At 41.9% G+C, this 23625-nt stretch overlaps 2 protein-coding genes across 2 annotated transcripts in view; both read right to left on the bottom strand.

Moving 5' to 3' along the window:
* Positions 1–16787, bottom strand: part of rims1b (regulating synaptic membrane exocytosis 1b) — a 33141-nt gene extending 16354 nt beyond the window's left edge. Inside the window, exons 1-13 of the mRNA XM_040144852.1 lie at positions 16737–16787; positions 16361–16460; positions 15688–15811; positions 15126–15172; positions 14854–14966; positions 14640–14770; positions 14284–14455; positions 13259–13412; positions 12906–12962; positions 10258–10411; positions 8369–8485; positions 7780–7842; positions 3884–3973 (exon numbers count right to left, since the gene is read on the bottom strand). Coding sequence (XP_040000786.1) covers positions 3884–3973; positions 7780–7842; positions 8369–8485; positions 10258–10411; positions 12906–12962; positions 13259–13412; positions 14284–14455; positions 14640–14770; positions 14854–14966; positions 15126–15172; positions 15688–15811; positions 16361–16460; positions 16737–16772 — 1358 coding nt within the window. The 5' untranslated portion in view covers positions 16773–16787. The remainder of the gene's footprint in view (positions 1–3883; positions 3974–7779; positions 7843–8368; positions 8486–10257; positions 10412–12905; positions 12963–13258; positions 13413–14283; positions 14456–14639; positions 14771–14853; positions 14967–15125; positions 15173–15687; positions 15812–16360; positions 16461–16736) is intronic.
* Positions 16788–16821: 34 nt separating this feature from the next.
* Positions 16822–23183, bottom strand: LOC120799629 (regulating synaptic membrane exocytosis protein 1-like). Its single transcript, XM_040144851.1, has 2 exons — positions 22325–23183; positions 16822–16847 (listed from the first exon to the last, which is right to left on the bottom strand). The coding sequence occupies exons 1-2, from the start codon at positions 23181–23183 to the stop codon at positions 16822–16824; spliced, it is 885 nt and encodes a 294-aa protein (XP_040000785.1).
* Positions 23184–23625: the final 442 nt, after the last annotated feature.

Below are 23625 nucleotides of genomic sequence, written 5' to 3'. Positions count from 1 at the left end.
GCGGAGCTTGTTGAGGCTCAGATGTAGTTTGAGATAGGCAAACCCCAGCTGGAGGTTTCTCATGTAAAGCAATCTCAGTTGTCACCAAGTCTGATCTAGCAGGCTCCACCTCTGCCACATTGAGCTGCTGGGCCTTGCTGTTCATATTAAATGAGAGAATAGACTCACCTTTGGAGCTTGGCAACGTAGTTATCTTGGCCAGCCATGTCAACATGTCTTTGTCAATACTTTGTCAATAATCATCTTGTGAGGGGCCCGAAGTGTCATGCAACTCTGCATGCTCTGAGGGACAGTCAACACAGCAGTGACTGTCACTGAGAAAACCGTTGAAATTTTACAATGCTGAGCTCTACATTTAGGTGGAGATGTAAACCCCCTCTCTTGGCCCTTCACTGAAACATTTCTGTTTTTTTCACAGTGCATTAGCTGAGAGTCGTAATGCACCTAATGCAGGAGCTGCCGTGCTAGAGGGAGAACTATTGAAGGTGTGAGACTCCTCGGATGTTTTGCTGGCCGCTGCTGCTGCTGCTGTTGAGGGGGAAGCTGATGGGGTGAAAGTGGTCACTCAGCTGATCCGATACCTTCCTCACCGTTTCTGGCTGATCAGTCATTTGCTGGAAGTTGAGGCCAAAGAGGGACTCCGTAGAGAGTGGCAGATTTAGCAGCTGGCGGTATTCAGTCTTGTTCAGGGTGTAGAGGCCCAGCAAGAGGTGTCTGACCCACCTGAGCACATGAAGCAGCCACCGTTAATGTCGAAAGCCTGAAACATACAGAGGAAAGTTGCCACCGTCGTCTGGACCTCCACAACCTCATCCGCCAACAGCTCAGTGCATTGGTGGGGGAGCTTGTCGAGGGGCCAGCCAGGAAAGCCATATTGCTAGCCAGCGGCACCACCTGTGCTGCACCGGCGTAGCAGCGATTGAACATGGCATTTTGTCCCTTTCAGGTGGAACCAGGCCACATGGGCTTCTAGAGGAGGAAGCAGACTCTGACAGCATCCTCTATGGTGGAGACGCCCTTGCCCCTTTGCAAGCTGTCAACGGTACAGTACAGCTCGTACGCCACCATTGGCGGGTTGGTTGACAGATGTATGTCCCCATCCTTCCTCTGCATAATCAAAATGGGCGCAATGGGAGGGCAGGACACCATCAGTCTCTCTCTGGCGCACTGCTGGGCAGTGAGGCCAGCAGTGAAACCCTCCTGAGGGGTTTTTGGCAGCGGGGGTGGAGGGAGAGTGGTGTCCATCCGCTGGGTAGTCGAGATGAACAGGCTGTGGAGGCCATTGCGGGGGTAGCGGTTAGGTTGTGGGTCCTCCTGGAAGAGCTGCTGGGCCTTGCTGTTCATATTAAATGAGAGAATAGACTCACCTTTGGAGCTTGGCAACGTAGTTATCTTGGCCAGCCATGTCAACATGTCTTTGTCAATACTTTGTCAATAATCATCTTGTGAGGGGCCCGAAGTGTCATGCAACTCTGCATGCTCTGAGGACAGTCAACACAGCAGTGACTGTCACTGAGAAAACCGTTGAAATTTTACAATACTGAGCTCTACATTTAGGTGGAGATGTAAACCCCCTCTCTTGGCCCTTCACTGAAACATTTCTGTTTTTTTCACAGTGCATTAGCTGAGAGTCGTAATGCACCTAATGCAGGAGCTGCCGTGCTAGAGGGAGAACTATTGAAGGTGTGAGACTCCTCGGATGTTTTGCTGGCCGCTGCTGCTGCTGCTGTTGAGGGGGAAGCTGATGGGGTGAAAGTGGTCACTCAGCTGATCCGATACCTTCCTCACCGTTTCTGGCTGATCAGTCATTTGCTGGAAGTTGAGGCCAAAGAGGGACTCCGTGAGAGTGGCAGATTTAGCAGCTGGCGGTATTCAGTCTTGTTCAGGGTGTAGAGGCCCAGCAAGAGGTGTCTGACCCACCTGAGCACATGAAGCAGCCACCGTTAATGTCGAAAGCCTGAAACATACAGAGGAAAGTTGCCACCGTCGTCTGGACCTCCACAACCTCATCCGCCAACAGCTCAGTGCATTGGTGGGGGAGCTTGTCGAGGGGCCAGCCAGGAAAGCCATATTGCTAGCCAGCGGCACCACCTGTGCTGCACCGGCGTAGCAGCGATTGAACATGGCATTTTGTCCCTTTCAGGTGGAACCAGGCCACATGGGCTTCTAGAGGAGGAAGCAGACTCTGACAGCATCCTCTATGGTGGAGACGCCCTTGCCCCTTTGCAAGCTGTCAACGGTACAGTACAGCTCGTACGCCACCATTGGCGGGTTGGTTGACAGATGTATGTCCCCATCCTTCCTCTGCATAATCAAAAATGGGCGCAATGGGAGGGCAGGACACCATCAGTCTCTCTCTGGCGCACTGCTGGGCAGTGAGGCCAGCAGTGAAACCCTCCTGAGGGGTTTTTGGCAGCGGGGGTGGAGGGAGAGTGGTGTCCATCCGCTGGGTAGTCGAGATGAACAGGCTGTGGAGGCCATTGCGGGGGTAGCGGTTAGGTTGTGGGTCCTCCTGGAAGAGCGCTGCTGGGCCTTCCTACTCGTCGATGACGCGGTGTCCGTCCTCGTCATTGCACTCATTCCAGGGCTAGACCTGGCCTTAGAGGGAGGCGCCGCAGCTGTTGTGGCAGGAGTGAACAGACTCCATGAACTGCTGCCGCTATTCACGATCGGCTTTGTGGTGCCAGCCAAGGCAGCAGAAGCAGTCATTGTGGCCATCGGAAGCCGCCAGCAGCAAGGTGCAGTTCAGGCAGGTCTTCTGAAATGACATCCTCCGGCACCGGAGGGTGACAGAATCTTCATAGGTGCAAACTGTCGTCAGAGTGGATGAGTGAAAAGGGGATACAAGCAGCATATTCACTGGGGTTTTACAAGGGACTGCAGTGTACGGTCACTAAACCCGATTGGGTGGTGAGCGCAAAGATCTTTCTCAGGGTGCCAAGACGGAGCCTTGAATGGGTTAACCAATAGCAAAGCTCGTTAGAGGGCAGAGCACATATAAAATAAAACTTAAATATAAAAACAACAGGCAGACTTTTTACCCTTTGGACAGAGCTGTTTGCTCCTGTTTTGAGTTTTTGTGTTAAGCTACAGTAAGCTAACCAGCCATTAGCTGGTAACTTAACATTTAGATTTTACTGTACAGACATAAGAGTGACAATTTGTGGTTTTACAGGAAGTTATGTGTGGGACTGTTTCATGGCCAGGCTCTGTGATTTTTGTTAACTTTGGACAGAACCAGGCTAGCTGTTTTACTCTGTTTCCAGTCTCTCTGCAGAGCTAAGCTAACCGGCTGATGGCTGTAGCTTCATATTTAGTGAACAAACATGTGTGTGGTATTTATTTTCTCATCTAACTCTTGGGGGGAAAAGAATGAATAAGCACATTCCCCAAAATGTCTGGGTGAAAAGTGCACTCAGCTCCCCCCTCTTGGGATTTATGTACAGTACATTCTTAGGCTCTATAACCTTGTGTGTCATTATTTAAATTCTTTTGCTAGTAAAGTATACAGTACTAAACTGTGCCAGCTTATTTTCCTTCTTTCAAATTAAAAATATTTAAAGGACTCCAAATTCTAAACAGCAGGTAGATGTTTTTTATGAGAGTGTGCAATGGTAAATTCAGTCATGTATGAAAGGGACAAATGACATGAACTGGAGTGAAGACATGCAGCATCATAAACCCAAAATGTTGAATGATTCAATCATGTAGTGGAGAAAATACTGATTTGAAAACTGTGACTGAAGACTTTTTCAGCAGAGTCTCTGATTATTGATTGTGTATTCATTTTTAAAATAAAATATCAGTATCTTGTGCAAATTAGTGTCTATTCACTCGATTCATGTAATGTTTGGGTTCACGTGTGTTCAGTTTCTTTTTATACCTGTCTCTGTCAGGGGAGTGAAAGTTGGTGTCTGGTCTCAGACAAGTCGTGCTGGCACTCCTCACTCTGTCCAACGACGGCTGCAGGTCACTGCACCGCCACAAAATAGCAACAGAGAGAGAAATAAAGACAAAAGAGAAATGGAGACAGCATGTACAAGAACAGAAGATGCAAGGAGGGGTGTCAGGAAGAAGATAATTAAGAATAACGCAGGAGAAAAAAAGGGTGAAAAGTAATAGGTAGACAGAAGAAAATAAGTAGAAAGTCAGAAATAGGAGGATAATGAGAGGTAATGTTAAAAAAGAGAGGCAGAGAGAGAGACAAAGAGAGAAAAGGGAAGGCCATCAGACAGTGCAGTAACATGTAATGGCTGTGATGATGTACATCCATTTTTCATAGCCAGTCATCTCTCTCTCGGCCATACACTGTGAGACCACTCAGATGGAGGGTTGGTGAGTTGCCATAGGAACCACGTCTAAGTGGGAGAGGGCACTGCTTGTAAGTGTGTGTGAGGGAGTGAATGATTGAAGAGGAAAGGAGAGCAGCCAGTGTTTACGCGTACTTTCTGCTGCATACACTCACAGCTGTATGTTTGTCACGTCATGCTGCTCTGTGACAACAGCTACTTTCAACAGATGGCTGGCTCAGTGCCATCGCATGACATTGCACATAATGCTTTCAGAACTAATGCTTCACAAAGTTGGCAACAAGGGCTTAGGAGTTTAGTGTTCTCTGCACTTGCCAATACATGCCAGTACATGCTTAAGCCTCTGCTATGTGTTATCAGACAAAAAAAAGGAAGAAAGAAAAGGTTCCGGGTGGTGAGAAGATAAAGGAGCAGATGGTATGTGAAGTGGGTGTGTTCTTACCTAACCGTGACCTCATCAGTGAACCTGAGCACACGGTGTGTAAGGATGCTACGAGGCATGGTGCTAACCCCTTCTTGTCTGTGGGGCGGCTTGCTCTTTAGGCATGCGGGGAGGGTGGAGCTGTGCGGCAAAGCCCCGCCAACACCAGGCGGGAAAAGACCCGCATGCAAAGGAAGGTAAAGGAAAACAAAAATGACACATGCAACTGACAGAAATAAGCAGAGAATAAATAAGTGGAGGGGGAAAAACACAAGCATGAAACTAAGCAGGCTTCTTGTAAAATGATGAGGAGTGACAAAAAGCAACATTAACAATATGGTGCAACATAAAATATGGTTTCCTTGTCAACTACGTATTCACAGTTTACTTTATAGCGCAGTAAAAAGGGAGGATTCTCAAAAAATATAAGATTCGATCACTTTAGCATAGAAATGTACCTGTTGCATGATGCTGGTGATGACGGGAAACAGCAAATGACTAAAGGAACACATACTCTGTACTCTTACATAATTCATTATGTAAGAGTATAGAGATAGTTCCTCTTGCCCTCCCTGTAGATTGACCCCAAACACATATATGGGGAGATTACATGTAATGCTGATTATGTAACACAATCTACAGATCTGAAGCCGTTGAGGCGGCACGTGATGAGGAAACCAAGCTACAGTAGATCTATAAAATGTAAAGGAGTGCCATAAAAAGGATTAGAGCAGAACAGAGAAAAATGGAGGAAACTACTTATACAGGAAGTCTGTCTGTCTATTAGTTACGCAGCCAGGAATGAAGCATTACTGTAAATCTGACAGATGATCATGTCTGTTTTTAATGCTGGTTCAGAGGTAGAAAAAAGAAAACGTATGCTTCATATCAGTATGATGTGATGTGCACTGGTGCGAATTATGATGCCAGGATCAACATCTTATTGAGTGAAGGACAATATTGGTGGTTTACATTTTATAGTCCATTAAGTGTAACTGACATGCTATTTACACTACTGCCAACCATTTCCAATGCATTCCATGAGTTTTAGACTGATTTCCTAACATTCGTTACTAGGAGATACTCCAGCAAGTTGGTTTAGCATTTCGATAAAGTTTGGGGGCATATTTCAGAAAGAATTGTTGAAATCTGTACTCCTAAACTTTTGTCCGTAATATGGGTCAAACTCCAAAAACTCTAGATCTTACACTTCCCATAATGTCACTAGTATAATGCTGCTAGATATTTTATGTATACTAATAAAGTCCATTTACATTCTTATATATTAGGGATGACTTTGTAAGACCTGATGAAGCTCCTCCAGAGACACAGGAAACAATATACTTTACAAACTGCTTAGCACTCCAAATAACTAGTTAACTGAGTTCAACATCTAAAATTGGTGGAGTTCCCCTTTTAATCAAGACCAAGGGTCTACAACCATGCTAGCAGCTCTGTTTAGCAATACTTAGGCAGAGTATGGCAACATGCTAACAATGACGATATTAACACAATGTTTTTTTGAAGGTATACTGTTTTCCATGTTCACCAGCATGGTAGCGTTCCAATTTGCACTAAAGAAAAAGTACAGCTGCGGCTGCCATGAATAACATTACATTTGCAGATATTTGGTCGCAAATTAAAGTTTGACAACATGAAATTTGACCCAGTGATGGCGTTTAAGAAAAAATCAGGAATTCACCAAAGCTAGAACAATTCGTCCTGAGGGGAAAATAAATGGCAGTCCATCCAATAGTTGTCAAGAAATTTCACTAATAACCACAAATGGCAACCTCATAGTGGCACAAAGTCATCAGGATTCACTGTTTAGGGAGCATTAATGTCTATAGCAAATTTTGTGACAATCCATTTCATTGTTGCTCAGATATTTCAGTCTGGATCAAAGTGGTGGAGCACCTGATTGACCCAGACTTAGTTGTTGTTGCATTTCAGGATGCCCACCATCCAAGACGTGAGATTCAACTAACAATGAAAAACAAATGATCAAATTCTCATTATTATTTCTTATTGTTTAGCTTGTGAGTTTGATTATCTAACATCATAGCTTTTGTCAACGCAACGCTTTATTAGAATTTGTCTGTCAAAATCCAGAGGGCAGAGCTCCCTTGACTGCATCAATGACTCCCTGTTCTCAACTGCCACCTAGAATTTTAAAAAGCAAGTCTAATATTCTCTGATATTTTTTGAAAATGGCAAGGAGTAAGGTACAGAAGTACAGTATATTTTTACAGTGTAAAAATGTAAAAGCACTGATAGGGCCCTTCAAATGATTGCATAAGACAGAGGGAAAAGCAGCACATACCATTTAGCTAGCTAAAGCAGCATGACAAAGCAACTTGGTACACACTCCGACCAAAGGAAACACAAGCAGCACAGCGGTCTGGGAGACATATGGGCATTTATTGCGTTAAATGTGTCTGGGAAAGCTGGAGAGGCACTGAGAAGGGTACGCAAGAATTCCTTTTTCACTAAACACTTACCTGTAAATGTCTTTATGGATACCGTTTACTAACAGGGGCATTTTGGGGGGGAGTGTGTTGCTGTATCTACCTATGCCCCTGGTTGTATGAGTTGAGATCATGCACATAAAGCAAGACAAGAAAAAAATACAATACAACTGCTGTGAGTGAACACATCCAATGCAAAAAAAAAAAAAAAAAAATTAATCAAAAGAGCTTTGTCTTCTTTGAGGTCAGCCAGCAGATCTCTAATCCCCTCACACAGTGATCAGTGTGTCGTGTGTTTATATGAGACAGTTGTGGTGAGACAATAGTTGGACATGAATTTATGAATGTGCTATAAGTACTTGACGCTGATGTGATGCATTGCATTTGTGTTCATGCAGCTGCACAAAAGCATACATACATTCAAGTTCCATTCAAGATAATTAACACACTGTCATTGCATGTAAAATATCAAAATTGTGTGTTATGATGGAGTTGTTAAAATATAGTGAGGATGTAAATGATGATAAAATGGTGCATAGTATTAAAATAAAGCTGAATGGTGGTTGTCTTTTTTTTTTACCTGTTTGTGTGCAGGCACTCGGCACTCCCTCCCCGGATAGACCTGTGCATCTCCAGGACCTCACTGTCAGTGCCATGACGATGGGTGAGCAAATGAAAAACAACCCGAGAAAACACAAAAGAAGAGGATGGCAACTCAGACAGGCAAAGTGAACTTATGAATGACAGAAACCAGGAAATCATAATTCTGAGATTTCAATCAAGTCTGCATTTAACAATACAGAATGATATAACAAACTCAGTATGTTGCAATGACTAGTTTCAAACTGTTAGTAGTATTAGTAGAAATTAGTTTGGTAATTTCATTACACACACTGATTAACCAAAACAATATTCAACCTTTATACAATAAGAGTAAATATTAGCATGTAAAGGCTCCATGAGTACATGTTGGAACATCATTTATACATGATAAAGACCAGGGTTGTTGTCAAATCACAGCTGAATGACCCAGTAGGAGCACTGAAACAATGTGTGTGTAACTTGTTCTTTAACATAAGCTTTGTTAAAAAAAAAGTCAAATGAAACACAATGTCATAACTCCATCCCACGCCCCTGTGGTTCCCCAGAGATCCTAAAAAATAGGTTACCTGTCCTCAGAGTACTCATAGTCCGAGTCACCGGAACGTTGGTGCTCCAAGTGGGAGTCGTGGTAGCGGGAGGGGGAGTGGGAGTGGTGGCGGTTCTGGTGGATCTCATCCAAACTCCTGATGAAACCAAAAAGTTTAATGAATGTGTGGCTTTTATTTAGGTATGATATGAATCTTGGTCCATAGTTAAATGATTCTGATGATTCAAAATGTCCACTTTTAGTGTGATCTAACACAACATAAATATGAAATAATTTGATTGAATTCAGAAAAATGAAGGGCCATGCAGATGCCCTGGTGTTCTTACTTGGATTGGTGTCTGTGATATTATTACAGTATTATTAGAATTACAGAGCATACAGGCAGCACACCTTTACAAAATAACTGCTGTATGACAAAAGCTCTTTTTTTGTAACAGCAATGCTGTTGTCATTAACAAATTATTTCCCATTGCTTCTACTTTGCCTTTATTCGCGGTTACCGTGACATCAATGGAAACCCACACTTCCTGCACAGATGTTTCACATTGCATACTCCCTCCCTTTCCAGGTAGTCTTTCAATTTGAAACACATGCAGGAAGTCTTGAGCTTCATTGAAGATACTTTGACATTAGCTAATAGCAACAGAAACTAAGAGCAGAAGGTTGCTGTGTATGACTTGACTCTGTTGTTATATTGATGATATTCCTGCTGTAGAAATGTTTATTATGCTAAATTTTATTTCAGAATTTACAGTGGTCTTAATAAGTCCTAAAACCACTGAGGTGAAGTGAATTGGCCTATAAATCCCTGTAGATTAGACAGGTTGCAATGATTCAACGAAATGTGATATTAGTCCAAACCTCTGCTTGTTTTTGGTTTAAATAACTTACTATGGTTTGCTGCTTATGTAAACTTTAGTCTACAGATGGAAGTATGTTAAGAGGTACAAATTAAAATTCACATCATGACAAATCCATTTCTGCGGAATCCTTCACTAATGAACAATCACATGCAGCAGAAACAATCCATACAGTATGTGATGTGTGTGAAATGGAGGAAAAAATAAAGAGGCAAAGGAAAGGTGGAGAAATATAAATTGATTTATATTCTGCTGGTTGTATTAGGTCTGCCCTGTCAGCTGATACATGTTCTTAACTAGAATGGTACGCAGTTGAGCGCATCCCTCCACCAAGGCAATAAAAATACTACTCATCTGTCTAGCTCTTAACAGAAAAACTGAGAGATTGAGGAAAATGCTTAAAAATGCACTATCTTGCAATGTTAAGGAAAGTGATAACAAAAAACAAAAACCTGGAACCGCCCATTTAACCAGATCCGCACCTAAATTGAATGGGTTTTTCCCATGCCTCCACCAAGTTTGGTGCAGATCGGTTTAGTATTTTTTGCATACAGGGTGTATCATTTTAGGGTCGCTCATCCCCAACTAACATGTTGATCTAAAGCTAAATATATAGTTAATATGTCAGAATATCAGTCATGCTTGGTTTAACATTTTTGGCACCCTAAAGTTTCAGAATAATTAATAACATTGTCACGGCAACATCCATAAACAGAGATCTCTAGCACATGATAGTGATTTCGCCATAAAGTAGTGAGGTTAAGAGCATTAATAAATAGGCGTTAACACGCTGCAACAATAAAGCTGACACATCTACATTATAGTCAGGGAGACATTGTACTCTCTAGACTATTGTAGACCGCACAATAATCTCATTAAAAAGAAAAAATGTTTGATGATTGGAAGTGTAATCTTAATTATACAATCAATTGATGTAGCATTGGTCAAGCTTTTAGATACTAGCTGATGTTGTTACATTGTCACCACAAAGAACACACACTTCACTGACAGGTTACCAGGTGATTCTGGTACAGTAGGTGATGCTGACCTTTGCATGGGCACATGTGCGGGCCGTGACCGGGCCCTGCAGGAGTCCTCTCTGTGAGGAGACACCGACCGGGAGCGGTGCTGGATGGGCCGCTGCTGTTCAGGCACAGCCAGCGTACTGCCCCGCTCTCTCTCCCTGGAGTTACGCTCTGCACCTGCAAATATTACACACACGCGCACACACACACACACACACACACACACACACACACACACACACACACACACACACACACACACACACACACACACACACATGCACATACACATATGGAGATCCAGCATGGATGCACACAACCACACAAGAGCAAAAAAGGACACACACACATACACACACACACACACACACACACACACACACACACACACACACACACACACACACACACACACACACACACACACACACACACACACACATATTCAGGCATTAGTTGTGTGTCTTTTGATAAGGGTGCACAAGTTGTGAGTATTGTGCTACTGACTACCACTACAGATGCCGTTCTTTTACAGACTGTAGAACATTACAGCAGGATGTTTTACAGGCAAATGACCAGCTAGCAAATAGGTTAGCTAGTCATGTGAGCCAGACTTAGAAGCTGACTGTTTCTGCAGTATCGCTGTCAGATCTGAGATTTGCTTGCAGATCTTGTTTTAACCTTTATGGAGTGCCAGATGTCGCCTTTGGGTATATTTAACCACTGCAGCAGCAAAGAATAGGAACATAGATAATATATTTGAATATAGTTATAGAAATACACAACATAGGTAATGATATAGATAATACAAGAAACATATTAGCATTATTGAGACTAATATATACCAACCTTTATTGGCTCATTTTTCTTGCTACATGTTGCTGACTTAAAATTTTGAAAAAAGTGTTAACAGTTTTGCTCTCCACATTACAAACCGTAATCAGTAGATATGCAATAGAGTTGCAAAGAGGAAGAGGTTGTTTTTTGGCTGTTTGTCCTGTTTATTTTCTGCATAGACAAAGTTAGGTGACTAGCAGTTGGAGCACTTCCAAGGCTTGGATGGATATGGAACTCTTCCAGTTGAATTATCAGTGCAAGAGTTGAACAACAATGCTAAATATTTGTTTCTTTGATAGAAAAAAAAGGGTACAAGCCTGTGTACATAAAAATCATAGTAGAGAAGTGAGCTTCGACTCCCAAGGTGACATTTGGATGAATTTCACAACTATGTTTTATTGGACAAAGCATTTTGAATTTGCTACAGCTCTAATTTGTGCGGCTGACTACCTTCTTTTCCATAGAAACAATTGCTAAGGCTCATGGGTACTGTAGCATTAAAGGTGCTATATATAAGTTTTTGCTATTGCTACATAGCCAACGTTAGCATTAACAGATGTTTACGTCCCAGTCTGGAAGAAACACTGCGAGTTCAGTATCAAATTTCATTCCTGTACTCGCCAAGCGCTGTCTCAAGCAATGGAAAGCAACGCAAGTGTTAACTCTTGTTTTTTGCTTCTATTTCTGTCACTTCTTTTCTTGTACTGAAGTTAGCATGCTAACCAGCTAGCACCAGCCCATCCGGTCTCGTAATACCACTTTGCGATAGTGAGTCACTGTAGCATCCAATCTGCCCTCAATTCAGCATGAGAGGATGAAGAAGTGGTAATGCCTAGAGGAGGTATTCCAACGTCCTGTCTCGTAAACACAAAGATGGCTGAAGCTCTTGGTAAGGAAACAGTTGTTAATGCTACATTTGCTATGTGGCAATAGCAAAAACTTACACATAGCATTTTTAAGAGTCATTTGCCATACAAACTGACAAAAAAAGTGATTTCTGAGAAACAAATTTGGAATAAAGTGATTGCCAGATCATAAAGTCCAGTAAATGTTTAAATATGCATTGTTAGTGCACAAGATCACAATCTGAGCTCAGTGTTTACATCAGGATAAAAAGAAGCATAATGACATTCAAATAAGGTGCAGACTGTGTACAATCACTGAACTTCCCCATGTGGCACACCATACCCATTTGGGAAGGCCAAAATGAACCCTAAAAATGTATAAATATTTAAAGCAGGTCCACATTCATCTGACAGGAAAGTAAGCCACAGCAGAAACAGTCAAACAACAAAGCAGTTGTAGTGATTCCATTGGCCAAAGTAACAAAGATTCAGCTTCTAGTGTACAGTGTCCTTTAAGTGAAGTAAGCAACTTCTGGGCAGGACTAGAAGCATGCGGGAGAATGGCAGGAGACTTAGTGGAATGGCAGTGAACTACTGTAGCTCTACAGTCTAGCATGCACTCAGTGCTCAGTTTTTCTACGGCCCAGCAGAAGAGGAGAAACTGTTCACTGCAGCCTCACTGAAGTACAGTAGACTGCTAGCAGTATAAAGGCTGTACACCACAACACTGCAATTCAAAATCTGCAGTCCATTAGCAATATGATGAATTGCAAAAGTCTTCAGAGTGTTGCCTTTTGCTGATACAGCAAATATTAATTATTTTAATTTGAATTCCAATTTTTTCTAAAATATACAGTGGAGCCAAAAGGACGTTGGAAGGTTTGGAGGTAAAAGATAGAGGGAGGATGCAAGAAGATGCTCTCTCACCCAGTGCTGGACGCCTACAAGATACTACAAGGAAATACTCAGTAACCATGCCCCCCACCCACCTTTAGTCACTACCATCAAACCATCATCAAACTCTGTATCAATGATGCGATGAGACCCTGCACACACACACACACACACGCGCACACACACACACACACACACACACACACACACACACACACACACACACACACACACACACACACACAACACACAAATACAAGACAGGGTAAGGTTGAGAGGTCCTGTTTCTCAGTCTTCCACACTGAGAGACAAAAAGTAGAAAGCTCAGTTAAAGTAAGGTCAGCCACCACACACTCAAACATACGGTAGGTTCACAAAACAGATGTTAAATCTGACACACACATATATATACATAGCCTGTAAATGTACTGTATATAACCAGACATACTCTGTAGTTTCTTGCTGGGGCTGTCTCCATGGACATGTCTGCGTGGGAGGTACGGAGAGGGCTGGGGCAGAGGAATAGAGGACATGTCATGTGTCTGGAGCTTATACCAGTGAGGAATGTCATCCAGCAAGGCAGTCTCCAACTCTATCAGGATCTGAGAGAGGAGAGAGAGAAAAAGGGTGTAAGGGGCAGATGAGTGAGCAGAAGAGAAACAGTCCAGTGGATCCAGTGAGGATCAGAAGTGTTTTGGACTATGTTCCTTTGGAACCACTTAGATCACAGGGATCTTAAATCCAGAAATTTCCAACCTTTTTGCCTTGGTGCTCCATTATATAAAGAGGTGCCAGCCTGCAACCTCTCATCACCAGTCACCAATGTCTTTTAGTTGTGATAAGTTCAACCAAGTAGTAATTTTCCCTTTTATGAGTATTTAATTTGAATAATTTTGGAAGCCTGAGGAGTTAATATTGGCCAACATTTCACTAGTTAAAATCACAGATTTGAGGACAGACTGAAAATTTACACAAGATATTGCAATTTTGTGTATCAGAAAGATGCTTTTTCTTCTTCTCTATCTCATTAATCATCCAATGACTACGTATATTCATTGTTGTGTTGTGTGAACAAGCACTGTTCAGACTACGTGGCTTCATCTTAATTTCTAGCCGAGGTCCCAAGGTTCCCGTCTGATTCAAATGCATTTGGAAACTGGCTAAAATTGGAGAAATATGTGGAAAACTGTGCAATTATACAATTTTATATTTTATGTACAGATGTAAACAGAATATTAACTTGAATAATTTGAATAATATATTAAAGCAAGCAAATTATGATGAAACTTGAGTTTTTAGATAATGTTAAGTATACAATACATCCCTGTGATTGTCTAAACTCCCACCTCATTTACTGTCCAATCAAAAAAGCCACACCCATATTATAGCTATACTAATTGAACAGGAAAAACTCTGCAAATTAGACCTGTATAAAATAGGATTAAAAGTATATGGACATGGTGTCTCTCCCACCTCGCCCAGGAATTCACTCTCCTCCTCCTGCACTCTTGGCTGGTCCCAGACAGTGATCTCTAGCATGCGTTCTCTGAAGTCTCGCCGGTGAACATGGGAATATAGGAAAGTCTGGTTCCACTTGGGCTCAGCGCTCTTCTTCACTGTTTTAGTCCGCCGTTTACTCTTATCACTATAACAAATGTGTGAAGACACAGAGTTTAGATTAATAGAGGGAAGCATTGTCCTCAAATGACATTAAAAGACAGCAATCCTTTAAAATTACAAGCACAAGATGATGGTACATTTATGGTAAGAAATACTGTACTTGTGAGAGGGACCTACAAAATAAGATAAAATGAATACTATGTCCTTACCTCCTGTCAGGTAAAAAGTACATTTTGACATAGGGATTCCGAGGTCGTCCGTCTGGTCGGGGTGGCAGGTCTATGGCTTGCAGAACGTTGACGATCAACTGATGGCCCACTTTGTCATACCACAACTTCACCTGAAAAGATGTGTGAAGTTAACCTCTATCCATATTTATGTCTATTCACATGAGCCTCTGTTGGTCCTCTTCCAGGTACTCACAGAGAGCTGTCCAGGCAGTACCAAAGGAAGGTCTCGGAGAGTCCCAGGGCTGGTAGGGGACATCACTGATATAGAGGGACGGTCCATCTTTTGTGACTCAAAGGAGCTGGAGCCTGCTGAGAGGATGAAGAGAACAACAGTTCTTGTAGTAAACCATAGGAAAAAGCGAAATCAATGCTCAAAGTTGGAATTAAAGCACAATTTTCAGAGTAAAGAGTGTATTTCTCCCTAGAAGCTACATCAGGAATAAATCTGCCCATATAAGCACTTACTAGATTCTAGAGGAGGGTGGGATGACTCTGGGATTCTTGGGATGTCTCTGTAAAAAGCAAACAAGAGTCAAACAAGAGTCAGCAATCAAGAGTCAGTAAACTAATTTAACTACATTTATAGAATATACATCAAGATACTTGCAAGGTAAAGACACAGTCAAGACGTTAGTGTACATTCATCTTTAAAAAATGAATGAGTAAAACACCATGTCAACCAACAGTTGCATGGTAGAAGAAGAGCAAGCACTCAGTCAAATACACACTTACATATTACACATGGTGCGTAGTAGAGAAGAAAGGGATAGCTGGAAAAAGGGATTTTTCTCTTGGATCTGAAGGATTTCAGGGGAGGCATGAGGGTAAGGGGCTCCACCCATTAAATCAACACTACTTACTGATATGCTCTATACACTTTTCTCAAGAAGTTTTTGGACATAATTCGGTGGATAGAGCTTTTAGATAAAGGAAGGAGACATACCAAAAGTGTCTGTCAGAATAAAATCAATGCCATCACTTAGGTATTTTAATGATAGTTAGTACAAATTAGTAACATTAATCTTACCCTATAGGTCTTGAAACAACTATTTCCACTTGAGGTTCAGCCTTCGATTCAAGGATAATGTTGTATACTTCTTTCTTGGTTGCTCCTGGCAACGACTTCCCATTCCACTGCAGCACCTCGTCACCTGGAACCAAGTAGGCCGAAAGGCACAATAAAGATCCAGCCTGAAGCTCAATCCTGCATTATGGCAGTCTATAAAAAGCCAGCTGCAAACAGATAACTGTATTTCTTCAAAAGTCAAACTGAAATTAGAAAAGAGGATAAAATATGCATACTTGTGCTGCCACTGATACTATGAATATATATGTATATCCTATGAATGTTGATACAAGATATTTTTACCAGCAAAATAGGCTAAGTATTTTCCACTCAGAAAGTGGACGCTCCACTCGATTTGTAGAGGCTAATTTGCCTGGCTCGCTAACATTAGCACAGATTCCCACTAGATGTGATTTAAACCACAGGATAGTGTAAGGAGTGCTGTGGTTACAGGAGAACATGTTTCTGGGAGTTTTGACAGTCTGGTCATTTGCTATCTCCACATCTGAGACCACGCAAAAGTCCATTTTAATTTCAGCTAGACTTTAAAAATCAGCCTTTCAACGAAACTGTTACCGACTACACAATGTACTGTAGCTCCTACATAGAAGCAATATGTTCAATGCATTCGCACCTGCTCGTAAGTGCCCCACCACATCAGCCAGGCTGCCCTTCTTGACTTTGGTGATGAAGGCCCCAAGTCTCCCTGTCTCTGTCATCTTCCCTCCTACCACCTGCACACAAAGAGGAGGATAGGACAGGCACTATTATACATACTTCTGCACAGTTGCCAATACTTTTTATCTTTCAGCATTTGCTACCCAGTACACCACAGCATTCACAGGCATTACAAAACATTATTATTTCTAGACTGAAAAATTCCTTTGATCCTTTACTCTCCTCCTTTCTTTGCTCACTTTCTGTTTCCTCTGCAAGCTCTCCTCATCTGGCATTTTAAAACAAATCTAAAACAAACATCAAAAACTAATAAACAACGATTCCACCCTTACTTTTAGGCCGAGGAGTGAACCGGCCTCACGGGGCATGGCCGACCGCTTGCTTAGCGTGATGCGTCCAATCAAGTGGTCACCTTCTTTAGATGGCTGCCATGTCACTGGATGCTACAGGGACAAGAGAGCAGTGAGGACAGGAGACAAGAACATGTATGAGGGGAGTTATGAGGTATTATGAAGGTGGAAAGGAAGAATAAAGGAAAAGTAGAGAGGAGAATAAAGTATAACAATGTTAATGTTAGATTTTGCTTTTCTAGTACTCTTTTGCTGGGTAGACTTAATGGGCAAGTAAATGCTTTCTTTAGATTACATGTGATTGTATGTGAATAAAACTGTGGTGATCCTATTTGTATTGGTGCACTTGTGTGTTTCTGATGTGAGGACGAAATGTGGGTGCATGTGAGTTAAGTGGTCAGGGCAGTGGCATATTAACTCTCTGAATCGGTCGTGTTTTGCTGTAACTCACATGCCACACTGTTGGATCTAGAGGATGACAGTCCCAGTCACCTACAGGCAGGGAGAGAAAGAGGGGGCAAATTAGTCACTCCGTCTAGCTTGTTACGTCCTGGAAAAATGTGCAGTTTGCATCTTCTAATCCCAAGATATAACAGACTGGGAGAAAGATATTATGTCTCAAATGAAATGAAAGAAAGATTGAATGGTGGGCAGTGGTCACAGGGCCTCATATAACCCCAATCATCCATTTAATCATTTTAAGTTCTGTCACGACACCCTTTGTAAGACATGTAATGGGTTTATCTTCCTATCCTTATTATACATCTTGCCCACCTGGCACACTGGGCTTTTTCATACACAGGGTATGGGATTGCCCCCCTCCTATTGGCAGGGGCCATCTATGGACCATCTCCACACTGACAAATAGAAATGTCCTGATGAATCCAGACTTCTAGTGCAGGGTCTTGTAGTTACAGTACAGTATGCCAACCATAACAGAGTTGATCAAATCCACTGAATTTCTTTGTTTTGAAAATGTTTGTTGCAAGGTACAGCATATGTTAAGTGGCAGAAAAAGAGCCATGAAGAAAAAAAAGTTAGTTAATAAGGATACGGAGAGGCAATAAAACCGTCATTCAGAAAGAAAGGTTCAAAAATTCATTCACAATCAAACTGATTCCCTGTGCTCAAAATTGGCCTGTCCAAAATTCATGCCAGAGCCTGCCCAGGGACAGATGCACCAGTGACTGTCAGAGTATCCCAGCTCTCATTAACACTAACAGATGGTCAGTGAGAGTGGAGGAGCTAACTGGCAAGCATTAGACCCATATTCCACCACAGGAAAAAAACAATACCAAGATGACATCAGATGGGATTTAAGAGATCTCAGGGGATTCTGAGGAACCTCACATTCAAGATAAGTTAAATGTCCATGCCTGGCAAAGAGTGAGTTGAATAATTCAAGCCAACTTTCTGGAAAGAGACGGCAGGAAGAGAGTGAAAAGAAGTTTGTGTTGATGAAAAAATAAGGAAAACATGCACTGGTGTTCGTCAAAGACATTTGTAGTAATATTCAAAGGGAATCAGATGCTAGATCAAATCATCAGGTCTTTGCAGGTAGTAACATAGTATTGTTCTTGATAAACAGTGTGTGTGTGTGTGTGTGTGTGTGTGTGTGTGTGTGTGTGTGTGTGTTAGCGTGTGCATATCATAGAGCCTGCCCGCCTCTCCCCCTCTGCTATTTCACCAAATGCAGTCACAAAAATTAACTAGCGTAAAAAAAGTCCTCCCACAGGCTCTCAGGTCATGTAGACAGAGGTCGTTGATCACATGACCTTTAATCCCCATTAACCTGTGTCAACCTCCTCCAAAATGCAGCCTCAACAAAGCACCTCAGTAAAAACATGTGCTGACTTAGTGTCATTTCAGTACATCTTTGGAGTCACTTACGCACACAACACATTCATTCACTCGTTCACTTCATTTCAACTGGCTGCGGTGAGTTCAGCAAAAATCATAGATCAGAGAAAACATCCAACTATCCAGCTATATTTATGGGAACCCAACATTAACATAATGTATTCCCTAACCCCTTACCATAACCTTAACCATCACAAACATCTTACCCTTACTATCACATAAAGGCAAAAAAGGCCTTGAAAAAAAAGTGCCCTGGGACCCAGTGTCCAGCAGACTTCCTCTTCTATTTCCTCAGCACTATTATCAGTATTACTTTGCTGTTTCCCTTTACACCAATTACATTTAATCATTGTTATCATTGCTTCTATTTGACTTCAAACAATGATTCAAAGTTGCTGTGTCATTAAAGCTTTAGTCTGGGATATGCTAACAACACTGTTTACAATAATCCTGCTAAGAGCATACTAAGAACATGTATGTATAATAAACTGTTCATGCATGAATGTTACATAACAATATCCACTTATACACCATGGTTGTTGTGCGATGATTGTTTAATAAAAGTCAAAGCTTGTAATCAAAGGAATGTGCATGCACTGCCTCGATGCTTGTTTTCTGCATTAAACCCATCTATTTTAAAGCTTTTTAACTTGTCAAATATAGCAGATAGACTGCTTTACAGGTCTACATTAATTCAGAATATTTATTATGTAAAGCAATGTCACACTTTTACATTACTTGGTCTTCTTTGTGAAAATAGAACTTCACTGTATGGATTGACTGTTTACTCCTATTGTAATTACCTTATGATTATTACCAGTGGAGTTGAGCCACAAAGCTTTTTTATATTAACCACTAAATCTGTGATTATAATCCAGTCCACGATACTATCTGTGAAATCCCATCTTCCTGATCTAAGCTTAAATCTAATAATAAAGCTCTTCGTTTACTTGTTAGCCAGGCACTCGGAGGAGAAATACTTACAAATAATTAATAGATTCAATATGGATCATTTACTGAACTAGCTTTATAAAACTAAGTTGTTCAAAAAGACTTTCAAGCTTCAAACCAGTTATTGCTGTATACAGAATAGTGTCAAAATTTCACTATCTATTTGACTGTTTTGATTACACCAGTAATGTTTTGTTTCCTCTTAATGTCAGTATAGGTTCCATGTTTTTCAACCCAGCTCGGAAGCAGTTTCCCAGTGCAATCAAACACAATCCAACACAGAAATCACACAGGCCAACATTACATTTAAAAAAAGGGGAAGCTAACATTGTAGCCCGCAATGTCGGTCTTATGTTCTTCGAATGTTTCTTATAATGCTTTCACAATACAGGTAGTCATTTGACTTAATGTTAATTTTCCAAATAATACTTAAAGGCTATAATCGCTATTTTCTATAATAACAACGTATCAAATGACAATGGGAAAACAACGTGACAATGTGAAAGGGGTTTCTCATATTCATGAACCTACAGGAAGTTATACAAATCTTAACAGGGCTCTAAAGCAAGTTTCAGCTCATTGTTTAGCCATCCATGCCACAACTTTCCTCTTTTGGTTCACTCCCACTGCTCTCATATTACAAAATTCAGCCACAGTAGGCAGCTGTTTTCAGAGAAAAAGTTCTATAATCCCACTGTACACTACGTTCTCAGTACCAAACAGCAGATTAGCTGATAAACATAGTGAAACATTTAGCAGCTAAAGACCCAGATATTTCCACCAGGATTTGGTAGAGACTAAGAACGGAGCTAAAATAGTTAATTTCTGACTTGGATTCGCCAGGTGGCAAAAAACTTCACTCCAGATGAATGCTAGTGTTTGTTCTGTAACTGCTGGATGAGTAAATAAGCAACTGTTTACTATTAAAGTTCTCATATCAATGTAAAAGGTGATGATATGTCATTAGCCCAGTTTCCATCCAAATTTAGTGCAAATTTTCAAGAGATTTCCAAAATAAAATGCAAATTAAGCATGTTTCCTACCACAACTGTTATATAAATATCAGGTGTTGGGCGCATTAAGATAAACAATTTGTGGTGCTAATTCTCCAGTCAGGTGCCATTAAACCACTGCAGAGGAAGAGGTCGCAATGAGATGAAGAAATTAAAAGAATGCCAGTCAAACTTTAAACAAAACACAACAATGTGGAAATTGTGATGAAAATTGTTTTGTTTTTATCAATCATTAGCCTATAACCCAGACCATGACTTCTCTTGCCAACTCTGTCACGTCTAGACTTAATATTGTGATCAGCTGACACCAACCCCAATGCAACAACATCTCATAAAAGGCAATTTCTTCTAAAAACTAAAAAAGGAGGACTTAACCCTATGAAACCATCTCACTTAACTTAATGCATCTATTTAAGGAAACACTGCAGATTATCCTGCAAAAACTTGCCTCATGCCATACATGAGAGTAAAAGTCGACATCCTGTTTTGAGACCCAGCTAGCTAGAGTGTTAAAACAGCTAATAATCCCAATCCACACCATCTACCCATTACCAGTCCCTGAGTTATAGTAATCTGGATTAAAACATCTGGAACAGGCCCCTTCGGTGACCGGTGAGAGAGATAAGCTGATAGAGAACAGTTAGCTCTACCTGCTACCTCCTCATCTCAAACACTCACATGTCTTATTTTAGCACAGCCTAGCATTGCTTCTGCAACAGCAGTGATCTTAAAAATACACAGGTACCAAGAAACCACCAGTGACCGTGCAGCATGTAACCACAACCGAGCTTGATTGTAGCTGGTGGTCCATGGTTTGCTGGTGCAGCTGGCTGTTTGCGAAGCATTACGTAGCTAGCGAGCCACTGACCTAATTCCACAAATCTGCTGTCCTAAATCACAGGGACTCTCCAAATAAATGAGAGCTGTCCTGAGAGCAGCAGGGTTTAGCCACAGCACAGAGGTGTAGATGACACACAGGGATAGTATGGGGTGGTGCTTCATCCTATCACTTATCATATAGTTTTACAATCTGAAATTAGAATGGGTTGGTATTAGAATAATTTTACAAGCTAAAATATCTCTCTTTTTTTGCACATTATCATTATTATACTACCAAGCCTATTTTAGATGCTAGGGCTAGGAGAATATGGTCATGAAGGGTGGGAAGATGGAAGACATTGAATGGAAAGGAGCTTTATTATGGCATTCTTCCGTTACCTAGTTTTTTTAGGATTACTGATTTTTTACAACCATCTTTCATCTGAATAACAATTCTTTTCCAAGTTCAAAAAGTGTGTTCACTAATTTATCCAGTCATTCATTTGTGATCTTTCTATCTCTCAGAGTATTAGCTGAAAACCTATTACTGCTGTGATTGTAATCCTGCCCACTCTACACTAGGTATACAGTAGGTGATAAAGGCAAAATATGAAACTGCTCTTGACAATGATGAGAATACAATAAATACATAAATGCAGATTAATTAAGGTCCTTTATGATTAATGTAGACAAAGTGAGGATCACATGGAGATTAAGGATTAACATTTGAGGTACATAAGAACTGCAGAAGCTCATTACCAAGTTTTGGTGAGTAGAAAAAAACAGCTGAAACATTAAAGGCAGTTTCAAAAAAAAACTACAGTTTTTCAGGTAAAGAAATGGATGACAGCAAACAATGCAAGGTAAGCAAGTTGGGATCGATTTAGCTTAGTAAACTAGTGGAGTGTACACATCTGTCTGACTGACCTTTCTCGCTGACACTTTCCATGTCCACGTCCTCACAGCTGGTGTACTCGGGCGTGGAGCCGCCCTCCTCCTCTGAGCTGCTGATGGACATCTGCCTCTTGTTGACTCCGCGCTTGCTCTTGTATGACCGTGGAGGGGGCGGCCGCAAAGACTCTGACTGGTCCGAGCTCTGGGAGTCCTTCCTCAGCAGGTTATCCCCACCTTTGTCCCTTGTTGTCCGTGTTGTAACAGGTTCTAGGCGGCCCTTGCTCAAGCCCCAGTCTGGGGGCACCGGTCCCCCAGGTTGGGGCCCTGATCTCAATCCACCTCCAGCAGGTGATGGCCCCCCTCCAACCCCCACGGTCCTATCCACAGAGTAGGCTCGGTGGTTCTCCAGGAGGGCATTGCGGTCTCCCTCCCCACCTCCAATCCTCCTGGCCAGTCGGTTTTCAGGCACCTCACCTGTACTGCCTCCTCCTCCTCCTCCTTCACCAGGTCCCAGTCCAACCTCGTTGATCGCCAGATCACTGTGTCGTCGTTCATGGCGTACCTTGGACACCTTAGCATGCATGCGCATCTCCTGCTCCTCTTTCTGTGGTTTCACTGGGTATCGGGCCAGGTTGGGGTCACTACGGTAACGATTCTGGAACTCCTCCTCACGGCGCTGCCGTTCCCTCTGCTCCTCATCCTCAGGGCGTCTCCGGTGTGTTTCTGAACCCAAGTCCTCCTCCCCATCCTCGTAGTCCTGAGAATGGATCTTCTCCAGCCTCCGTCCATCTCCCAACCGTCTCTCTCCTCTGTCCCCAGGGCCCACCCGCTCATCCAGGGATGACTGAGATGGCAACTTCCCAGCAGGTCTCCGGCTGCTACCACGCCCCATGCCTCCCTTACCATTTTGTTCATGGAGGGAAACTGGCCTTTTCCTGGATGAGAAGATGATTCGTTATAACTATGTACCATATAGTCTCTAGACACGAACATAAGCACAGGTGCATCATTTCCATTACAACAGGTGTGTGACGTTGATATTTCTAATATGAATAAAATGCTGAGAAGAGTTGTTTGGACAGAAATATCCTGTGCTAAATATTCCTCTCTATATTTGTAAAACCTTGGTTCAGTAACTCTTTGTTCAGATTGAACATTCTACCAACTGACACGAGACGCTGATGAATTCTTACCTAACTCATCCCACAAATGAAAACAAAGGGATTGAATCAAGACCTCTCAAGACTAAAACCTGTGACCTAGCTTATCCACTGGTTAAGCTAGAACAGACACAGATCTATTCTTTTTTTTACCCCCAGGATTAAAAAAACAAC

The sequence above is a fragment of the Xiphias gladius genome, chromosome 15 (assembly GCF_016859285.1).
Source record: "Xiphias gladius isolate SHS-SW01 ecotype Sanya breed wild chromosome 15, ASM1685928v1, whole genome shotgun sequence".
Classification (NCBI taxonomy): domain Eukaryota; kingdom Metazoa; phylum Chordata; class Actinopteri; order Istiophoriformes; family Xiphiidae; genus Xiphias; species Xiphias gladius.
Note: the sequence above shows the minus strand (reverse complement) of the source record. Positions and strands in the feature narration are given on the sequence as shown.